This window comes from Bombus huntii, chromosome 15 (assembly GCF_024542735.1).
Source record: "Bombus huntii isolate Logan2020A chromosome 15, iyBomHunt1.1, whole genome shotgun sequence".
Classification (NCBI taxonomy): Eukaryota; Metazoa; Arthropoda; class Insecta; order Hymenoptera; family Apidae; genus Bombus; species Bombus huntii.
In genome coordinates, this window is record NC_066252.1 from 6,201,232 (window position 1) to 6,219,449 (window position 18,218).

General features: G+C 31.3%; 5 protein-coding genes across 8 annotated transcripts in view; 1 reads left to right on the forward strand and 4 right to left on the reverse strand.

The window, feature by feature from the left end:
• LOC126873866 (proton-associated sugar transporter A) overlaps positions 1–8,074 on the forward strand; it is a 44,402-nt gene extending 36,328 nt beyond the window's left edge. For 2 of the 3 annotated variants that reach the window (XM_050635183.1, XM_050635184.1), the window contains 10 exons: positions 3,254–3,381; positions 3,924–4,243; positions 4,468–4,730; positions 4,969–5,217; positions 5,555–5,805; positions 5,967–6,080; positions 6,173–6,466; positions 6,592–6,722; positions 6,998–7,172; positions 7,594–8,074. In XM_050635183.1, coding sequence (XP_050491140.1) covers positions 4,044–4,243; positions 4,468–4,730; positions 4,969–5,217; positions 5,555–5,805; positions 5,967–6,080; positions 6,173–6,466; positions 6,592–6,722; positions 6,998–7,172; positions 7,594–7,824 — 1,908 coding nt within the window. In that variant the 5' untranslated portion in view covers positions 3,254–3,381; positions 3,924–4,043 and the 3' untranslated portion in view covers positions 7,825–8,074. The other variant, XM_050635182.1, reaches the window with a different exon arrangement.
• A 1-nt stretch (position 8,075) lies between these two features.
• On the reverse strand, positions 8,076–10,790 carry LOC126873880 (malate dehydrogenase-like). Its single transcript, XM_050635214.1, has 6 exons — positions 10,389–10,790; positions 10,128–10,273; positions 9,899–10,051; positions 9,636–9,797; positions 9,024–9,230; positions 8,076–8,755 (listed from the first exon to the last, which is right to left on the reverse strand). Exons 1-6 carry the CDS (start codon positions 10,648–10,650, stop codon positions 8,639–8,641), a joined length of 1,047 nt encoding a protein of 348 aa, XP_050491171.1. The 5' UTR covers positions 10,651–10,790; the 3' UTR covers positions 8,076–8,638.
• Positions 10,784–15,192, reverse strand: LOC126873864 (tetratricopeptide repeat protein 21B-like). The gene is made up of 6 exons (XM_050635168.1): positions 13,028–15,192; positions 12,642–12,958; positions 12,234–12,565; positions 11,942–12,149; positions 11,549–11,862; positions 10,784–11,440 (listed from the first exon to the last, which is right to left on the reverse strand). Exons 1-6 carry the CDS (start codon positions 15,154–15,156, stop codon positions 10,808–10,810), a joined length of 3,933 nt encoding a protein of 1,310 aa, XP_050491125.1. The 5' UTR covers positions 15,157–15,192; the 3' UTR covers positions 10,784–10,807.
• Positions 15,193–15,199: 7 nt separating this feature from the next.
• On the reverse strand, positions 15,200–15,962 carry LOC126873878 (protein NATD1-like). The gene is made up of 3 exons (XM_050635211.1): positions 15,820–15,962; positions 15,555–15,661; positions 15,200–15,470 (listed from the first exon to the last, which is right to left on the reverse strand). Exons 1-3 carry the CDS (start codon positions 15,947–15,949, stop codon positions 15,258–15,260), a joined length of 450 nt encoding a protein of 149 aa, XP_050491168.1. The 5' UTR covers positions 15,950–15,962; the 3' UTR covers positions 15,200–15,257.
• Positions 15,963–16,261: 299 nt separating this feature from the next.
• Positions 16,262–18,103, reverse strand: LOC126873872 (protein lifeguard 3-like). Of its 2 annotated transcripts, XM_050635199.1 has the most exons (7): positions 17,756–18,103; positions 17,446–17,690; positions 17,303–17,356; positions 17,139–17,229; positions 16,926–17,051; positions 16,674–16,823; positions 16,262–16,560 (listed from the first exon to the last, which is right to left on the reverse strand). In XM_050635199.1, the coding sequence occupies exons 1-7, from the start codon at positions 17,837–17,839 to the stop codon at positions 16,408–16,410; spliced, it is 903 nt and encodes a 300-aa protein (XP_050491156.1). In that variant the 5' UTR covers positions 17,840–18,103; the 3' UTR covers positions 16,262–16,407. The 2 variants fall into 2 exon arrangements, with proteins under 2 accessions (XP_050491156.1, XP_050491155.1); XM_050635198.1 differs by having other exon boundaries at positions 16,262–16,823.
• Positions 18,104–18,218: the final 115 nt, after the last annotated feature.

Sequence of the window (18,218 nt, forward strand, 5' to 3'; positions counted from 1 at the left end):
TTCTCATTGATTCGTTCGAAGATTTGATGAGAATCGTTACGTTCTTTAAAGATTACTACACCGTAACGTTGTGTACACGATTAATCGATTTTAATTTGTCATATTCTTAGATCGGATAACGTCACAGAGAACGTCACGGATCATAGAGAATCAACGAGAAACACGAATCACATATCGTTGAATTTATCGTATTGATATAACTTGTGCAGATAGGAAACGATATTAGAAAATTATCGAGAATGTTCCCCTTTCTAGAAACTGTCTACAATAGAGATTGAAATTGGTGTAACGAATAGCCTCTGTATATGCAATTAAACGTTTATCTAGACTTTTCATTCGGGAAAGGTATTTTTAAAAAACGATAATTTCGAGTAACTTCTTACTCGCAAATATTTCAGAGGATATAAAATTGAAAGGTTGCTTAAGTGCCAATAAAAATCACTTTCAGCTCGGGTATATCGTCGTAAGTTGAATCGCAAATTTATCGATCGTGTCTTTATCGTGAAGAAAATTGGAATCTGTGAACGTTTATTAGACGGATAGTAGGATAAATAGCGAGGATAAACGTTAGAAAAGGGATATACGTGATTGAATAAGGATCAACGACGCATCATCGCTGTGAAATTGATTGATGTTTCGTTTTATCGAGGTAGCTGACAAGAAAATTGTGTTTTCTTCGGAGAAAAGGAAACAGCTCATAATTTTTAGTTACCTTCTCTTTTTAAAATAGAAAACTCGAGTTCCTTCAAAGTTCTATAATTTTACGCAGGAATTATTTTAATCTCTGGTAAGTTCGTAGAATCATAGAAATTTGTAAAATGGTAAATTTCAAAAATTGTAACGTTACAAAGATCTGATTCCCTTAAATTGTTTCGTCGTGTCCTCTCCGAAGAATTATCTTCATTTCGAAGAATTATCCCTGTTAAAATTAAAATTAGCTTGGGAAAAATTATTCTTCCCTAAATCTTATACCTGCGCACATACAAGAGTGTAAGAAAATCCTGCTTTTCATCGTTATCGCGGTCTTACAAGAACGAACCGAGAACTTGATAAGATTTAATAAAATAATCGGATCGAAAAAGATGTTTCATCTTTATTAACAGTCTTTCGAAAAGATTCTTCGAAGATGATAAAAACACGATTAAGAAAAGTGGGAAACTGCCAATTATCTTCAAAATATTTTATAATAAATTCTATATGACCATACATTCGACCTCTCCTTTTATATCAACTTAAATCTGTAATGTTACTCTTGATACATTAGTTTAATTATTTTCTTTTAACGTAATTTTCTCGTCAATTAATTACGTAACTTTCTTGCTTAATTTTGAGTGCATCGGAAAGAAGAAAAATTACGCGATTGGGATAGGATAATATCTAATCCTGAAGAAATGTTAATTTCCGTGTGTCATTCCGTTTCAGATGAAGCTTAAGCCTGATTACACAACGCAGATTGGTTCTTGCGAGCAAGGCACGTCGTTAAGAAATAAGACGGCATTTGCGTGTGCCTTCAATCAGAGGGAATGTTAAATCATTAACAAATCAGATTGCCATTGACTCGTGCAAGGCTAACTAACAATACGTTCGTACTAAAACCTTTAGAAGAACGGAAGGATAGTATACGATAAAGAATAGTTGATGAAACTTTGTCAGTCTCTAATTAATTCAAATTACGATTGCATACATAGTTTCCATTGCGCGAGAAAGTATTTTTACGTGTGTAACGCTAGAATAAAGAAATTATATTGAAACATCTTTCGTACTTGCAATTTGAAAATAGCCTATTGCATTTGAAGGAATTATGCATTCAAAAATTGAAACAAGTGATATTTCTTTTTGTTATTTTTAACGCCAAGTATACTGTTGCTTCTCTCTCTTTCGTGTTCCATGATTAAATAATTTTCTTAGAAAATAAACGCATACAGGCAAGAAACGAAAGGCTGAAATCGATGTTGTCCATTGTGGCTACAATGCAACGACTTCATCGGAAGTCCATCGAGGAAAAGAGTGAAACGTTCAACCGATGAACGTATTATCGATGCGTATTGCTATCGTAAGCTCTGACAAAGGCGAAGCTCGTGCCAAGGCCACATACGCAACAAGACCTACTTTGTAGGACTTCCTTGTCGACTAATACGATAGCTCGATATGTTTGCCAATGTGTTATATGTTTCCTGAAAAAAAAGGAAAAAAAAATAAAAATATAATATAATAATGTAAATAAATGTAAGTAAATTGCAAATACAGGGAATTAGAAATACTCTCCTAGAATTCAATATGCGATATAATAAATCAAGTGAAAATAAATATTCTTCTCTAGAGAAGACAAAGCATACAGCATCTATCAAATTGTATCTAAATGTATAGAATATATGTAGAACATCTTTCGGTGGTAAATCGAATCGAAAATCCTGGTGGAAAGGAGAGAATGGACAAAGTGCAATTTCCGCGGCGGAAATTACATCTACGACCAACGGTGGAAAGCATTGTTGAAAACCTGTCCGTGTGTACACGCGTAAACCATGATATAGCTGTGTGTTACGAGAATAGAGCAAATGTTTCACAGGGACACAGAAAGAGGAGCAGCCTATATATTTGATTATATTTATGTCAGATATTTGATTATTTATGTCAGACACATATAATCTTTATAGGATACTGAATGACAATTTCTGCCATTCTAATCTTTTTCTTTCTTCTCGAAACGATATGCAAAAAAAAAATATTACTTAGAAGAGAAACTTTTCCTCTTATGGTCATCGTTAAGTATAAGGCTGTTATTCTTTGAAGAGTCACAAAAGGAACCTTTTCTCCTATGGTTATTGTTAAGTATGAGGTTGTTATTCGTTAAAAAAAACCATAAATGGAATGAGGAAACGATGTGCAAAAAGATATTTAAAAAAGAAACGTTTCCTCTTATGGTCATTGTTAAGTATAAAGCTGTTATTCTTAGAAGAGTCACAAAAGAAATCTTCTCTACTATGATCATTGTTAAGTATGATGTTGTTATACTATCAATAAGTATAAGGTTGTTATTCTTAGAAGAACCACAAAAGGAACGATGCACAGAAAAATATTATGACATCCTCTTATGATTATTCTATAAAGTTTCTTTTTTAATTTTTTTTCTTATAAGATTCTTTTTTAATTTTATACCATCCAGATACTTTCCAGTGCTATGTGTATATTTTTGTATATTTTATATGTGTACATACTTTTACTGAACAAAAAATTGTTTCACATTTTTCCAAAGGTAAATCACGAACAAACGACCGAACCGATTTTAATCAAGAGTAACAAGCAGCTGGCTGATAAGTAGGTTTCCCTTGGTACACGGGAAGCTCATTTTACGTCCTACCGGAACACGAATGGAGGGACTAGGTATGTAACTAGGTATCCACGGTGAAAGGCGACGTCGGTCGAGCTTTCGTCTTAGTCGCGAGCTTGCGGAACCACCAGTCGTTTCTCGCGTCTCGTCGACGAAACACATCCCCCAACCCTCTACGGGAAACATCCCTTCGCGTCGTTTCTTTCTCGTGAAATTTTATTCTATTTTTATCGAACGCGATGAATCTACGAAAATGAACGTTTTCAATCTAATTCTCACGCTAATTTCTGTTTAATTAAACTGGCTATTTTTCTTTTTCGAAGAAGAAGGAGAAGAATCGAGAAGGAGTATATTATTTTGTACGATGTTCATTCGTAAAGATTGATCTTTCTGTAAAATCAATTCGATTATCGTTTTCTTTGTATTCTTGTTTAATATTTTCGTTTATTTAAAGGAAAGTGATAAGAATAAAAAGAATATTGTTTCTTGATTTAATCCTTTACTCCGTATTTTTTTCGGAGCAAAAGAAGGAATAGTAGAAATATGAAGGATATTATTTTGTCTGATCGATGTTTACCCGTAATTTATTCATAAGGGTTGATGGGGAATTTTAACGAAGTGACGATTAGTTTTGGTGTTTCGTTGAATTTTCTGTGACACAATGAGAGATAGAACATTTAGCTGAGAAAGAGAGAAAAAGTTTAAATCGTGAGTCATGGTGGATAAATTGCATGAATACGAGGGTTTCGCTGGCAGGGTGCACGATGTTAGAGACAAGTTTAAAGAAAAATGGGAGACGTGGAAAGAGTGGAAGAATGGGATACCGATGGACCAGGGGATTAAAGGGTTCTTGAATCATCTACGAGGACCACCCAAATTGGAGAGAAGTTTGAATGATTACGCGCATATTTACAGGTATTTGTTCAATTATTCGCGCGAAGGTCCTGAAAATAATTAACTTTAAACGATAGAAAAATACAAAGGATATATTTTAGTTTATACTTTCACCTCTAGAGAATTCATTTTCTGAAAAAAAAATCAGTTTCTCGGCTTATAATATGATGTAATGTATTAAAGTTCAGTAAAAAAGGACAAATCTAAAATAACATAGGCCATAGCAACGTATAAATATCTTGTAGAAAAAAGACACGAGGAGAATTGGTACGAATATCCGCAGCTGTGATGGGAATCGAATTTTCTTACGCCGCAGAAACAGCGTTTGTTTCACCGACTTTATTAAAAATCGGCGTAGATCATCAGCATATGACCCTCGTCTGGGCACTCAGCCCTCTCATTGGTTTCTTCGTCACACCGATTTTGGGAAGTCTAAGTGATAGATGCAGACTAAAATATGGAAGAAGAAGACCGTTCATTCTATTGCTGGCTCTTGGAGTTTTGATAGGTAAAATGTTTTTGTGTAATTTATGATAATCGTTTATAAAAAATTGAAAACTGGAAAAATGCGCAGAATGAAAATAGTAATTACAATATATGTAAAATATTTGTAAATGGCAAAGTGCAGTATTCATTATGATATTTATTTGTGAAATAGCCAATAAAATAAATGAAGTAAGTTTTGTATGCTTACGCGATTATTAAAAATGACTTATTTTATGATTACTTTCTACTTAATTTTCAAGGATTAATATTAGTTCCAAATGGGGAAGATATGGGATATGCCTTCGGGGATGTTCCACCTACGTGGACCAACTATACAGTTCCCTTAGGACATCGAACTACGGCGAAACATGCGAAAGAAGAGTCAGTGAAACCTCCGTCTCACTCTTGGGGAATTTTCTTCACTATCCTAGGCACAGTTCTGCTCGATTTCGATGCTGATGCCTGCCAAAGTCCAGCCAGAGCATATTTACTCGACGTCACTGTACCTGGCAAGTAATTAAAGTTGTTATTTATAATATTATTTAATTATCTACACACTAACTAATATTTATTATCGTTTAATTATTCATCATACAATTTATATTAATTACTAGATAGATATTTATTGTAATTCCAGCCATTAGGAGGCCATAAAATACTTGATTTACATATATTAATTATTATTTAGCTACTTATCTTGAATAAAACAAAACTTTTATTCTGAATAAAACATTTTATATTTGTGTTTTAAACTAAAATTGAAATAAAATTAATATAATTTGATGCGATGGTTACAAGAATTATTTATGATCCCATAACCGTTATTGCAAATTTTTCTTTTCACAGATGACCATGCTAAAGGTTTAAGTACGTTCACCATAATGGCAGGCTTGGGAGGATTCATGGGATACGGACTAGGTGGAATTAATTGGGATGCTACTACGATAGGAGTTATGTTAGGTGGACATCTTCATGCTACTTTCACTTTAATTACGATTATTTTTGTTATTTGTGTATCCTGTACCATTACCAGCTTCAAAGAAATCCCATTGGAATTGTTGGAAAGTGACGAATATCGTCAGTTACAGGAACAAAAGGTTCGTTTAGTATTAATTAATTATTAAGAATAATATTAATAAATATACTACTACTAACATTAATAACGATTAATTTATATTGCTTTAGAAATAAAGAATTAGTTTGGATAGTTTTCCTGCATTTTTTAAGAATTTTTTTTTTATTCTCGAAATTAATTCAGGCATCTGCTGAAGAATCGGAGGATCAGCCAAAGGAACATGAAAAAATCATCACAGATGATTGTGCTTCTTATGGCACCTTGGGTAATGATCAAGAGATTGCTACGAAAAAGGATGTAAGTCGATATATTTGTTCCACAGACTATAAATCAAAAATAAAATGGTAATGATAAATAAGGTAATTGTATCTTTTTTCTCTTTTTCATAGGAGTTTGCTCTGAAACCTCTTCCAGTTCAAGAACCAGAGAAAAGAGTTGGTCAAGTTCCTATGATACCAGATATACCCATCCAAGACACAAATTACGTTGAACATGGTTTCGATGAAAGTATCGAAGGAAATCCAAAAGCCACATTAAGGGAATATCTTCTTTCTATCGTATATATGCCACATAGTCTTCGTATGGTGTGTCTAACTAATTTATTTTGTTGGATGGCACATGTATGTTATTCCCTGTACTTCACTGATTTCGTTGGGGAAGCTGTTTATGGGGGAAACCCACAGGTATTTATTCATTAATCAATTATTATACTTTTATTACTTAGTTTTAAAAATTATACGTTTGCATAATGTATATAATTGAATTTTTATATTTGTATAATTTAATGTATTATTTGTGCAAATTATAGGCTCCAGAAGGTAGCAAGGAAAGAGAATTATACGAAAGTGGAGTTCGCTTTGGATGTTGGGGAATGTCTATGTATTCATTATCCTGTTCCTGTTATTCAATGATTATCGAGAAGCTCATAGAACGCTACAAGTAAATATCTTCTTTTTTTTTAAAGAAGTAATTTTTATTTGACAGAATAATTCTTAATTAATGATAGTATAGTTTCACTTGAAGTTTAAATTTCATTTTATTTTCTATTTAGATTCTTTTTCATCAAAATAATTCTTCATATCAATATTATATATTCAAAAATTAGTTTTCTAGTTCGTCTTTTATTTAAGTCCTTCAGATTTTTTTAAACAAAGGACTGTAATAAAAAAGAATCGTTTTTCTGGTAAAAGTAAATGTATCATGTGATTTAACAGAGCCCGAAGGGTATACATTTGCGGCCTGCTGTTCTATAGCACTGGTATGATGATGATGGCGTTGACGAAACATCCCGCGGGAGTGATCATATTCTCTTGGACCGCAGGTGTTATGTACTCCACATTATTCACTATGCCGTATCTTCTAGTTGCACATTATCATGCTTCATCAACAGTAAGTGGTATCCTGTATCTTGAAAGAGTAATCCCAAAGGAATCGATCAAAAAATTTAAATCATTCAACTAACAATGTCGTGATTAAAAAATAAAAATTTGTTCAATTCGCAATTTTATCTTAGATTGGATCAGGATCAGAATGTTCCTTAATTATGAAAAAATATATATAATTTAAAACAAACCATGTTTTCTCTTAACAAATAACATTCAGAATTTCAATAAATCTTAATAATTTCCAAAGATTAATAACACGTACCATATAATATATCCAATTTTTATATTATTAGAATTATTTTATAAATAACAAGAATAATTTAATAAAACTCAATGGAGGGGAAGTGTAATGCCATTAAATAACGTAACGTAGTAATGTAACAGACGTATATATCAAGGAGAAATTGAATTAGTCGACTTTGTAGTTCGAGGTGACAGCCGAGGGTGAAGCCGTTCAAAGCGGGGGAGTGCGTGGTCTTGGCACAGACGTCGCAATCGTCTCCTCTATGGTGTTTCTGGCGCAGTTCCTTCTGTCCTGCTGCCTAGGAACGATCGTCAGTAAATCTGGGACCACTACAGCCGTTGTATGCGTGGCTAGTACCCTCGCCGCCTGCGGAGCCATTTCTGCAACACAGATTATGTATCTGGATCTTTGAAGTTCCTTTGGTAAACAGACGTTAATTAGTTTTATTTTTGTTATTTATTATTTAAAGAATGGATTTTATATTTAACTAATTCGAAATAATAGCCCTGGAGGAATTATCACATTATATATTATGATTTATTATTATTAATGGAAACTAATTTAAATTTAGAATTTAAGTTATTGAAATTTAAAGAGAAGTGTCCTATTTTTATATTTAATTAACAAATCTCTTCTAAAATCACTTTTGAAAAAATTAGACTGTCCTTTTCTTTTTAGTGACACTGAAATATTTGAATTATTTTTATTCTTCAAATTAATACTAAATTATAGTATATATCATATATATATATATATATATATATATATATTAATGCTGAAGAAATTTTATTACTCTGATACTTTTGAAGTAGACTACACATTTGGCGACGTTGATTATTTTTATTTTTACTACCAAGTATAAGAAGAATAGTGCTGTCGTAAAAACTGTTCAAAATAATAATTGTTGCTAAAGTGATGTATACATATTGTGTGATTCTCTCTATATAAATATCTGCTGTATTAACATTTCTACATTTATTGTTATTAGCATTATTTACATAACGAAAGAGAATTTCAATGATTTGGAAAGATCTATGAAACCTTGTGATTAGGAAATGTAATAACGATATAATAACGATAACGATGCACAAATAGTGGCTCCGTGTATCTACGATACATCGTACAATTACGATTCTATATAATTTAAAGATACTTGTAAATAAATGTAACTTGTAAAAACGTAATAAAATACGCAGCATAATCTATACACGAATGAAGGATATACCTTATTTAGGATCAATTGATATTAAACCACAAATTTTATAGGCAATCTCGATTTCCCTAAAAATCAACCTACTTAGATCCACAATGTACCGCAGAACGTACCGATCCATATCAAAATCCTGTAAAATTACACAAAAAAATTATATTTTCATTTTTTAATATTTTTATGTTTCTATATTTTACATTTCTTTATTATTCATATAAAAATTTTTGATATATGAGGGGAGATAAAAGGAGTGAAAAGAACATAGTCTTTAAAATAATAATCTTGAAGTTCTCCACAAATTAATTAATCAAAAAGAATCACATTTACGACTGAACACGAAATTAATTTAATGAACCATCACAAATGAATTTACTTGTAGATCCAACTAACAATTGTCATACCTGTACTATTTCATACTGCCTGTTCTTACAAATTACGGGATAAGAGAAAAATATTCCAGATCGAATCGAATAAGAATAATCAGACATAACACCCATAGAGGTCCATTCATTCTCTGGAGTGCCATTCCATAAGATTTTACAGTGTTCTGCCAACGCATAAGCTATGGAATTAATGAGGCTTGGTCTGTGAACAACATTTCGAATAGTCTAAAAAAAGGAGGAAAATATCTTAATTAATATCGAATATTTAATTCTATTTCATTTTCACGAAAATAATGACTATACTACATCACTTCACATCATCTTACAACCATTTAATGCAACTATTCCAATTTATAACTCCATACACGATTCACATTCGGAAAATTTGAAACTTGAATGAAAGATTAAAACAAAGTCCCAAATACAATTAATACACATTTTCACATTTGTATATAGAATTTAATAAATGTAAACGGTAAAGGTCAAATTAAGAAACCTTTATGTATCCTGAAAGGGCAATATTTAAAAAAAGAAATATATACGTATATAGTTTAATAATTTTGATTTTTTAATTACAATTTTTAATATTAAATATCTTATTTTCATATATCAAAAGGTCGAAGGTCTTACTTGTGGAAGAACGTCAGTAATCCAAACTTTCAAAACATCAGCCAAAGGTTTTCCATGGGTGAAGTACATATATCTGCAATCGGGATAACTATACGAGCCATTCGAACCCCAGATTATTATATTCTTTACTTCTGTTGGAAGACACTGCGCTCGTGCAGCAATCTGAAATTTGAAGAAAAAACTGTTTGTTTAAAAATAAATTGAAATCATTAATAAATTAAATTATTTAAATATCAAACACATATAAGAAACACCAGAAGTACCTGACCTGCAGCAATATTTAAATTAAGCAAAGATAATGTAGTTATATTCTTGATAGGAATAGATTTCACATATTTGGATATGATTGTGGCAGCAGTAGTTCCTAGTACAATAATTCTTGCATCCCTTTTTACATACTTTTCTATAACTTCACCCTACAGATGGTATAAGATTTATAAATACTGGAAATGTTAATATTATATCTGAACAAGATAGGAATAATTAATATACATAAAACTTGGAAGTCAGAACGTATTCTTCAAAAAATGGTTCAAGGTATTCATTGTCCTTAAAGTCATACTCTCTTGCATAACCAATACAAATTACAACATCTGCATCCTTAAATTCAATGGAAGCATCATGACCATAACTGATGCCTATTGATATTAAAATATCTTAGTAATTGATTATGTTGTTATTTAACTTAACATAATGCACTGAATAATATTAAACAAAAATAAACCATCTTTTTATTACTGCATGGGTATTTACCATTTAAAACTTTGGGGCTAAAGGAAGTGAGTTCAATTGCAACACTTTCCAAGAAGGTCGTCTTGTTCGGTAATTCATAAAGGCTGACAAAGACAGATTGATTTTCACCAAACACATTATCATTCAACATTCTATACAAAAATGCACGTGCAAGATCTGTTGTACCATCTGTAACTACTACTTTTAAAACATTCTCTTTACGTCGAAAATAATTTCTAAGTATATGATCATTCTTTTCTAAATGTAATTTTTCATTCAACATTTTATTGCAAGTTTATATTCTCTATTTAATTATTTACCAAACGAATATCGACATAAATCATAGTATTATTTTGTTTTAATTCGCAAGAAATGGAGAAAAAAGAAGGTTTCTAAATATATAAATAAAGACATAATTACAATGAAGACATAATTGTTTATTAAGTACGTAAGTTATTAATACATTTTTCCAAAATCTCCTTCTTGATGCGTGGATAATCAGGACTCTGTTTCAAAACTTCATTACAAGCTTCTATCCCGTCTGCGTAAGCTTTCGCTTTCATTGAGCAATAAGCTAATTTATAAGCCACAGACAATTTCGATTTTCCACCATACTTCCATGCTTCGCTATACTGTGATGCAGCTTCGCGATAATTTTGCTCTTTTTCTGCAATGTATGCAGACAATTCATGAGCTCTAACACAAGTGGCATTATGTTGTAAAACACGTCTTAAAAGATCATTTGCCAATTCATATTTGTTGGATTGAACATAAATATCTGCTAAAAGTAACCAACAACGTTCCAGGTATTCTGCATCCTCAAAGGTCCATGTGTTTTTGCTGACACGTTTTAGATGGTTTCGAGCTCTAGGAGTTTGTTTCAAAAGAATGTGGGCCATAGCCATGCCTAAAGCTGGTCCTACGTGATCTCTCAATGTTTCTTGACTAGCTAATGCAGTACAATCATGCAATGCTTTTTCCACATTGGATTTTTGCTTTGTAGCAAGCATAAAGAAATTGCTTAACAATCTGTGCGTCAACATTTCATGTGGACTACCTTTAGGATTTAATTCCTGTAATAATAAAGTAATGTTTTTAAAACTCAAATTTTATAATACACTATTTTATTAAAAATTTTAAATCATAGATTTACTATGTTCTTTTTGCTCTTTTTTGAGTACCTGTAGCAAACGATAGGCTGTTTTCAGAGCCATCGTTCTAGAGTCTTGATATTCAGCATCATCGTCGTTAAAGATTTCATTAGAGAGGGAAGAATCATCATCCGGATCTAAACAAATCTCGATCATATTGTATATTGCCTGTTGACCCCACTCAGGATCACGTCTGGCGAAATTGAACTGACGAAGCGCGGAATTTAATCGACCCATACGCCAATCCAATAAACCCGCGCAATAATAATAGCCAGGTGTTAAATTTGCACCACTCATTCCTAGTTCTGCTCGATGAAGCCACTCTTCAAGGTCGTCCATATCCCCTAAATTTGTTACATCATAAATAAGTCTTGCATTAGAGAATTATAAATTTCAAAATTTAAATTTTTAAATAAAATTCACCTGTTCGACGAGAAACTTCTATCAATCTCGCTAAAGCGGTCCAGTAAGTTGGCTGCTTCAGCAATAGTTGTCGAAAGTGAAATGCTGCTGTGTCAAAATCAACTTTTCTAAATGCAAGATCTGCCATCATTATGGAAGCAGCTTCATTGTTGGGATCCGCGTTCAATAAAGCTGTACAGCTTTGAGCACATCGATCCAAATTATTTGTCTGTTATTTTACAATATACAATTATTAACAATTTCCTAAATGATACTGTAAATTGCAATTACTGTCATTTTATTTGCAACTTACCTGCATATAAAGTTTTGCTAAGGATAACAAAGCATTTACATCCGCAGGCTTATGATTCAGTGCTTCTTTATAGTACGTAATAGCTTGATCATAATCTCTTAGAGAAGAAGAATGATCTGCCATTGTTAAACAGATATTTGCAAGAAGTTGTTTTTCCTCTTCCAAGTTAGAACCTCCCATACGTTGAATGTATCTATGTTGATTTTCCTTGGCTTCCTTCAATGCTGACAAAGCACCATTAATATTATCTGCTTTTTCTCGTGTTTTAGCAAGCAACAGTAAAAGCTGACTACGCACTTCTAAGCTCTTTAAATCAGAATCTCGTCGACCGTCTGAAATATCAAAAGCCATTAAAATAATTAAAATTAAAGTAGAAGAATAAAATTATGCAGCTAAAATAATTTCTACCTTGTAATTCTTGAACCAATGTAGCTTCTGCTTTATCATACTGTTTCAACTTTATGAACAACTTTGCAAGATCTAATTTCAAGCTTTTAAAGTTCTCTTGTTTCATCACATCTCTGTAATAATTTATGGCTTTTGTGTACTGATGCGTCTTTATAAGTGCCTTTCCTAGCTTACTTGCTATATGTACTTTATTTGTAGGATTCTGTTTCAAAGCATGCTCATATGCTTCTATTGCTCTCTCTGGTTCTTGTATAGAGATATATGCATCACCAAGCATACTATATGTCTTAGGACCAGGACAATGTTCAACCAATTCTCTACAAAATAAAATATTTCAACAGATTGAAAAAAATATAACGAAATGTAGAAATTTATGAAAAACAAACCTGAAACACGTAGCAAAAGCGAGTCGATCCTTTTTGTGTTTCAAATTTATCTCGGCTAAACGCGTATGTGCTTGCAAATAATAAAGTTGGTCTGACGTTACTTTTGACAAGCAATCAATGGCTTCATCCAACTCTCCCATTTCTAAAAGTAACTCTGCGTTTCCTATTAATATTCTACCTTTCTCTGAAGTGTTCCCAAGTTTTATATTTGCATCTTGTATTATGTCAATTGCCTCATTGAAATGTCTCATTTTTCCATAAGCAGAAATTAGTTCCAGGTACAAAGTTGCCATATCTGATATTGAAATATCTGAAGCTTCTGAAGTATTTTTATGTGATTGTATCTTAGTTAATGACATAGCTGACTGAAAACTTGTTATTGAGCCCTCTATATCATTTGTTTCTTTTTGAACCATGCCAGTAATTAAGTGATAAATCGGATTGTCTCTGATCTTGAAATTGTAACTTAAACCAACTTCAAGACTTTGTGAAGCTGACTGGTAATTCCCTTGACGAGCTAGAATCTGCGCCATTAGTAAATGCGCTTCCGCGTTGGTTGAATCCACATTATCTAAAAGATTTCTTAGTATGTATGAAGATTCTTCTAAATTTCCACTTTGCATTTTAGCTTTACTCAGTAGTAACTGTGAAATACTCAAACCAGGATATGCTTCTGATAATTGCTCTAACAAATACAAACTTGGCTCTTTGTAATTGGATACATTTTCCTCAGAATTTGTTACATCACTTGTTACAGAATAAACTAAACGTTGTTTGGAAATTTCTAAACATAAATCAGGATTTAATTTTTTCATATAATCATAACCATATGGTACATATTTACAGTTGTCCAGTATGATCGTAGCTGCATTGTTCAAATAATTCAGGACTTTAATGGAATCATTGGAGCTCAATTTGGCAGACATGAAAAGCAATTCTGCATCCACTGAATTAGACTGTATCTCCATCAAAAAATCTACTTGCTGCTGTGCCAAGCCCAAGGCATCAATCGAAGTATCTAAAAGCTGACAATGGGCTAGTCCCATCAAAGCAGCAAACGATGATTCGTTTATTCGAACAGCACTTCTGTACCAATTTTCTGCATCTTTCACTTTACCCAGTGAAACATACAAGTTTCCTAATTCCACCATGAGATCTGCACTTTTTGGATTCTGTTGTAATGCCTTTTCAATGGTCCTAGAAACCTCCAATAAAATCCCTTGATGTTTGCAAGCTAATCGTGAAAATAATTGAATATTGTTCACCAAAACTGTGACGTTCTTTGTTTCTATAATTATCATATTTCTGAAGAATGACTGTAAATGTTTTAATCCTTCATTATAATTTCCATCCCTACAAAGATATACAAATGCATGTGCTTTTCTTGCATCCAAATTATTCGAGTCGATTGACATTATTCTATTAGCGGTCTCCAGAACTTGGTCCCAATCTTTCAATGCGAGTTGATTGCACAATTTTTCTACCAAGGGTAGACATAATTTAGGATATCGTACAATTAAAGAATTCAATGTTGATATTGCTCCTGTATAGTCACCTTGCTGTTGTTTGTATTTTGCAGAGCCAAGCAAAGCATTTATATTCTTTGAATCTTGTACTAAAACAACTTCAAACAAGTTTGGCTCACTTGAATCATTTTCGTTTGCAATAAATAAATCCACCCAAGCTTTTGTTAATAACACATTTTTATTGGATGAATCAAGCTTGTAAGCCCTTTCTACATAATCTCTAGCTTTGTCAGCTTTCTGAGATAAAAGCAACACTAAGGCTGCTAAAGCTAATGCGTTTGAAGACGATTTTCGTTTCTCGTCTCTAATTCTTGTTTCGATTTGTATTATAGTGGCCTTTTCAACATTTTCAGTTTTCATATATGCAATATTCTGAAGAAGCAATGCTGTCAATGTGGTATCTGCATTGTTCATTAAGTTTGAACATTCTTTGATTGCTTCTTGTACTTTTCCAGTTAATATGTATGCAAGACTTAAAAGAATTCTTAGATATTCGTTTGCTGGATACACTTCACATGCTTCTTTGCAATAAACTAACATGCCATTGTAGTAAAATTGATGACAAAACCATTCAATTATAGTAATATACTCTATTTCCTCCATTTTACCAGTGAAATAAGGAACAATAATAAATTTTAAATCATTAAGTAATAGCTTAATTCAATAATTATTCAAAATTGCAGCAATTATTGTAACAATATTTATTAAGAAGAATATATCAAAAAATCTTCTGGATCAGGTAATTCATATATAATGTCAGGGTCTAAAGGTTCTGAATCAGGTCCTTCTAAAATATGCGGTGGTCCAACAACATATTCTTCAAGAGCTGGATTCTTAATTGCAAGATAATACTTCTGCATGTACTCACATGTCAAGTACATATATAAATAATTCACAATAACATATGTAAATGCAGTCTACAAATATAGACATTAATATAACATAATTTATAACAATAAACATTCATTTGAAGTTACAAGAAATTTGAAAATAAATTTTACCTCTGTAAGCAAACGAGCTAAACCTCTTCCTGTATATCTATAGGGTACACTAATCACTTGCATATCTAAAACCTTCCTCTCAGCTTTGTATTGTAATACTGCCCTTGCTGGTCAAAAAATGAAAAAAAGAAATATATTTTAAAATACTATTCACATTAACAATATGAAAATCATATTTGTTCCATATTTTCCCCTCAATTCTTAGGCCATGAATAATATTAGAAATTTATTAAAATAATAATTTTTCGGATGAAATATTTCTTACAATTGTCATCCAATTTTACGTAGAAAAGACCTCGGTTTTCATTATGATGCACTGCATAAAACAACCTTGCAAATTTATTTCGTTTGATTTGTAATGACATAAGTGACGATAACTTGGTCACGTAACTCATACCATTTATTATATATAAGATACTAATAATAATACATCTTTTAAAAATTTCAACTAATTATATACTTACACATTCATTTAAATCTACAAAATATGTATTCTTTAATTGAAGTTTTGAACATGCAATAGGTTAAGTTTTTGTTGTTAAACAGTTGCTTAGCAACAAACTTGACAGAAAGATGCTATTTTAAGGGACAGTAGCGTTTCAGAATCTTTCATTTATGAATTTTATATAATTATAGCTTTATAGCAAATGATTATTGACTCTGTGTAAGTTAATAATCTCAATAGCAATAAAACACATATAGATAAGTCATAAAAAAGAAAATAGTTTTCAATTCTATTGTGTAATATCTCACATACATTTATTTATTGATATTCAAATCTGTATCTAAAATATTACTGCTATAATAAGAATAGGTTATTCTTAATGACATAATGTAAATTTATCCTTAATATTTATCGATGATACATCATACCCATAAACAATAACACGTATTGGTATAATAGTACTATGTCAACATAAATTTGTGCCGTTGCAAATACAACTTCATCCGGACTTAATTCTATTCTTCTTCCACCCATAATTGTTTGCACATCAAAATACAAGTACTAGAAAACATATAATAATGACCTTTTATGTTTGAAATATCTTTTCTTAGAGTATGATATATTATGTTGAAATTAAATAATATTTTCAATATATATATTAATTCTATATTAACCATTGATAATAAAATCATTCCTATAACTGAGATTATTATATGTAATACTCTTATATATGTAAATAGCAGAACTATCATTATCACAAAAATTGAAACAATAGAAGCCAGTCCAAAGATCATCAACAGTCCTGTTCTCATTGTCAAATCAAACTGTAACATTATTTACATTATTTATAATTATTATTTGTTTTATAATTATTATTTATGATATTTTCTGTTATTTTATGTCATACAAGTTTTATAGTTAAATACCTTAGAAAATGTTGCGATAAGACCTATTCCTAATGTAATTAAAGTTGTCATACCTAATGCCATCAATATTACTTCAACTTCTAAAAAGACTGATACAAAAGCAGCTAAATATGACATAGAAAGTGTCTGTAAATAATAATTTTTTAGTACTGAATGTTAAATTGCATGAAAGACATCCAATTAATAAGGTTTCAGTATGGCTAAGAACCTTACCAATTTAGTTAGCCATATATAATTGAAAGGTGGATTGCGTCTAGCTCTTTCAGATATAGATATAGTGCAAAAAGAAATGGTGAAGCATATCCTAATAAAATTATGGATTATTTACTAAATAATATATCTAAAATAGTTGCAATATAGTTGCACTATTTACATACATAGCTATAATCCACATATACCAATGAATTATCATAAATTTTCTAGCAGCATCCCTGGAATAGAGTTGTTAAAATAAACACAATTCATAGCTTTAATCCATAAAGGAAATATTATTAAAACATTGCTAAATCATAATGCTTACACAAACAAAAAGACTGCAATGATGCCAGAGGTAAATAGTAATTGAATTGTTAATATACAGAAAATTTTTCTAATAAAACTTCTTCTCACTGTGTCATCTTTAAAGTCGCCCATATATTCTGAATCATCATCATCTGGCGCCATTGCTCTTCTTCGTTGTTGTTCACGCCAAGCTCTATATAATTGTTCGTTCTCCCTTTCCCTTTGTGCTACCATTTCATCTGTAACTGTAGTAGTGTATGGTCCCTAATGAAAATCACATCATTAATAAATAAATAGATGTACGAATGTATGTAATTTTTGTTACTCACTGTTTTTATCTTCTGCCCTTTATACAAAGGGGGAAGTTGTGGAGGACCTGGTATAAATTTTTGAGCCTTTTGATTCTCTTCCATCAGATAATTGTCTTGATAATGTGCTATCAAATATTTAAATTAATAGTTATATACTACATCTGAAATACCAACTAAATGCATTTCTATATCAAACACGCTTTTTCTGGACATACTGAATGTGTTAATACACAAATATATCTTAATAAAATTGAATTTGTATAGATTTATACTTACAAAAAAGTTGTTCACCTTTCAATTTTATTTAGATGCAGAATTTCAGGACACTGATAAGAAAAATAATAGACACACATAAAATGTCAAACTTTTAATTCATAGATAAACAAATGAGTGCTATGATGCAAACAAAATAAATTTTTGGAGTGTGTAGTATATAAATATACAGACACACATACACTTATCACGCACACTGAACATTGGT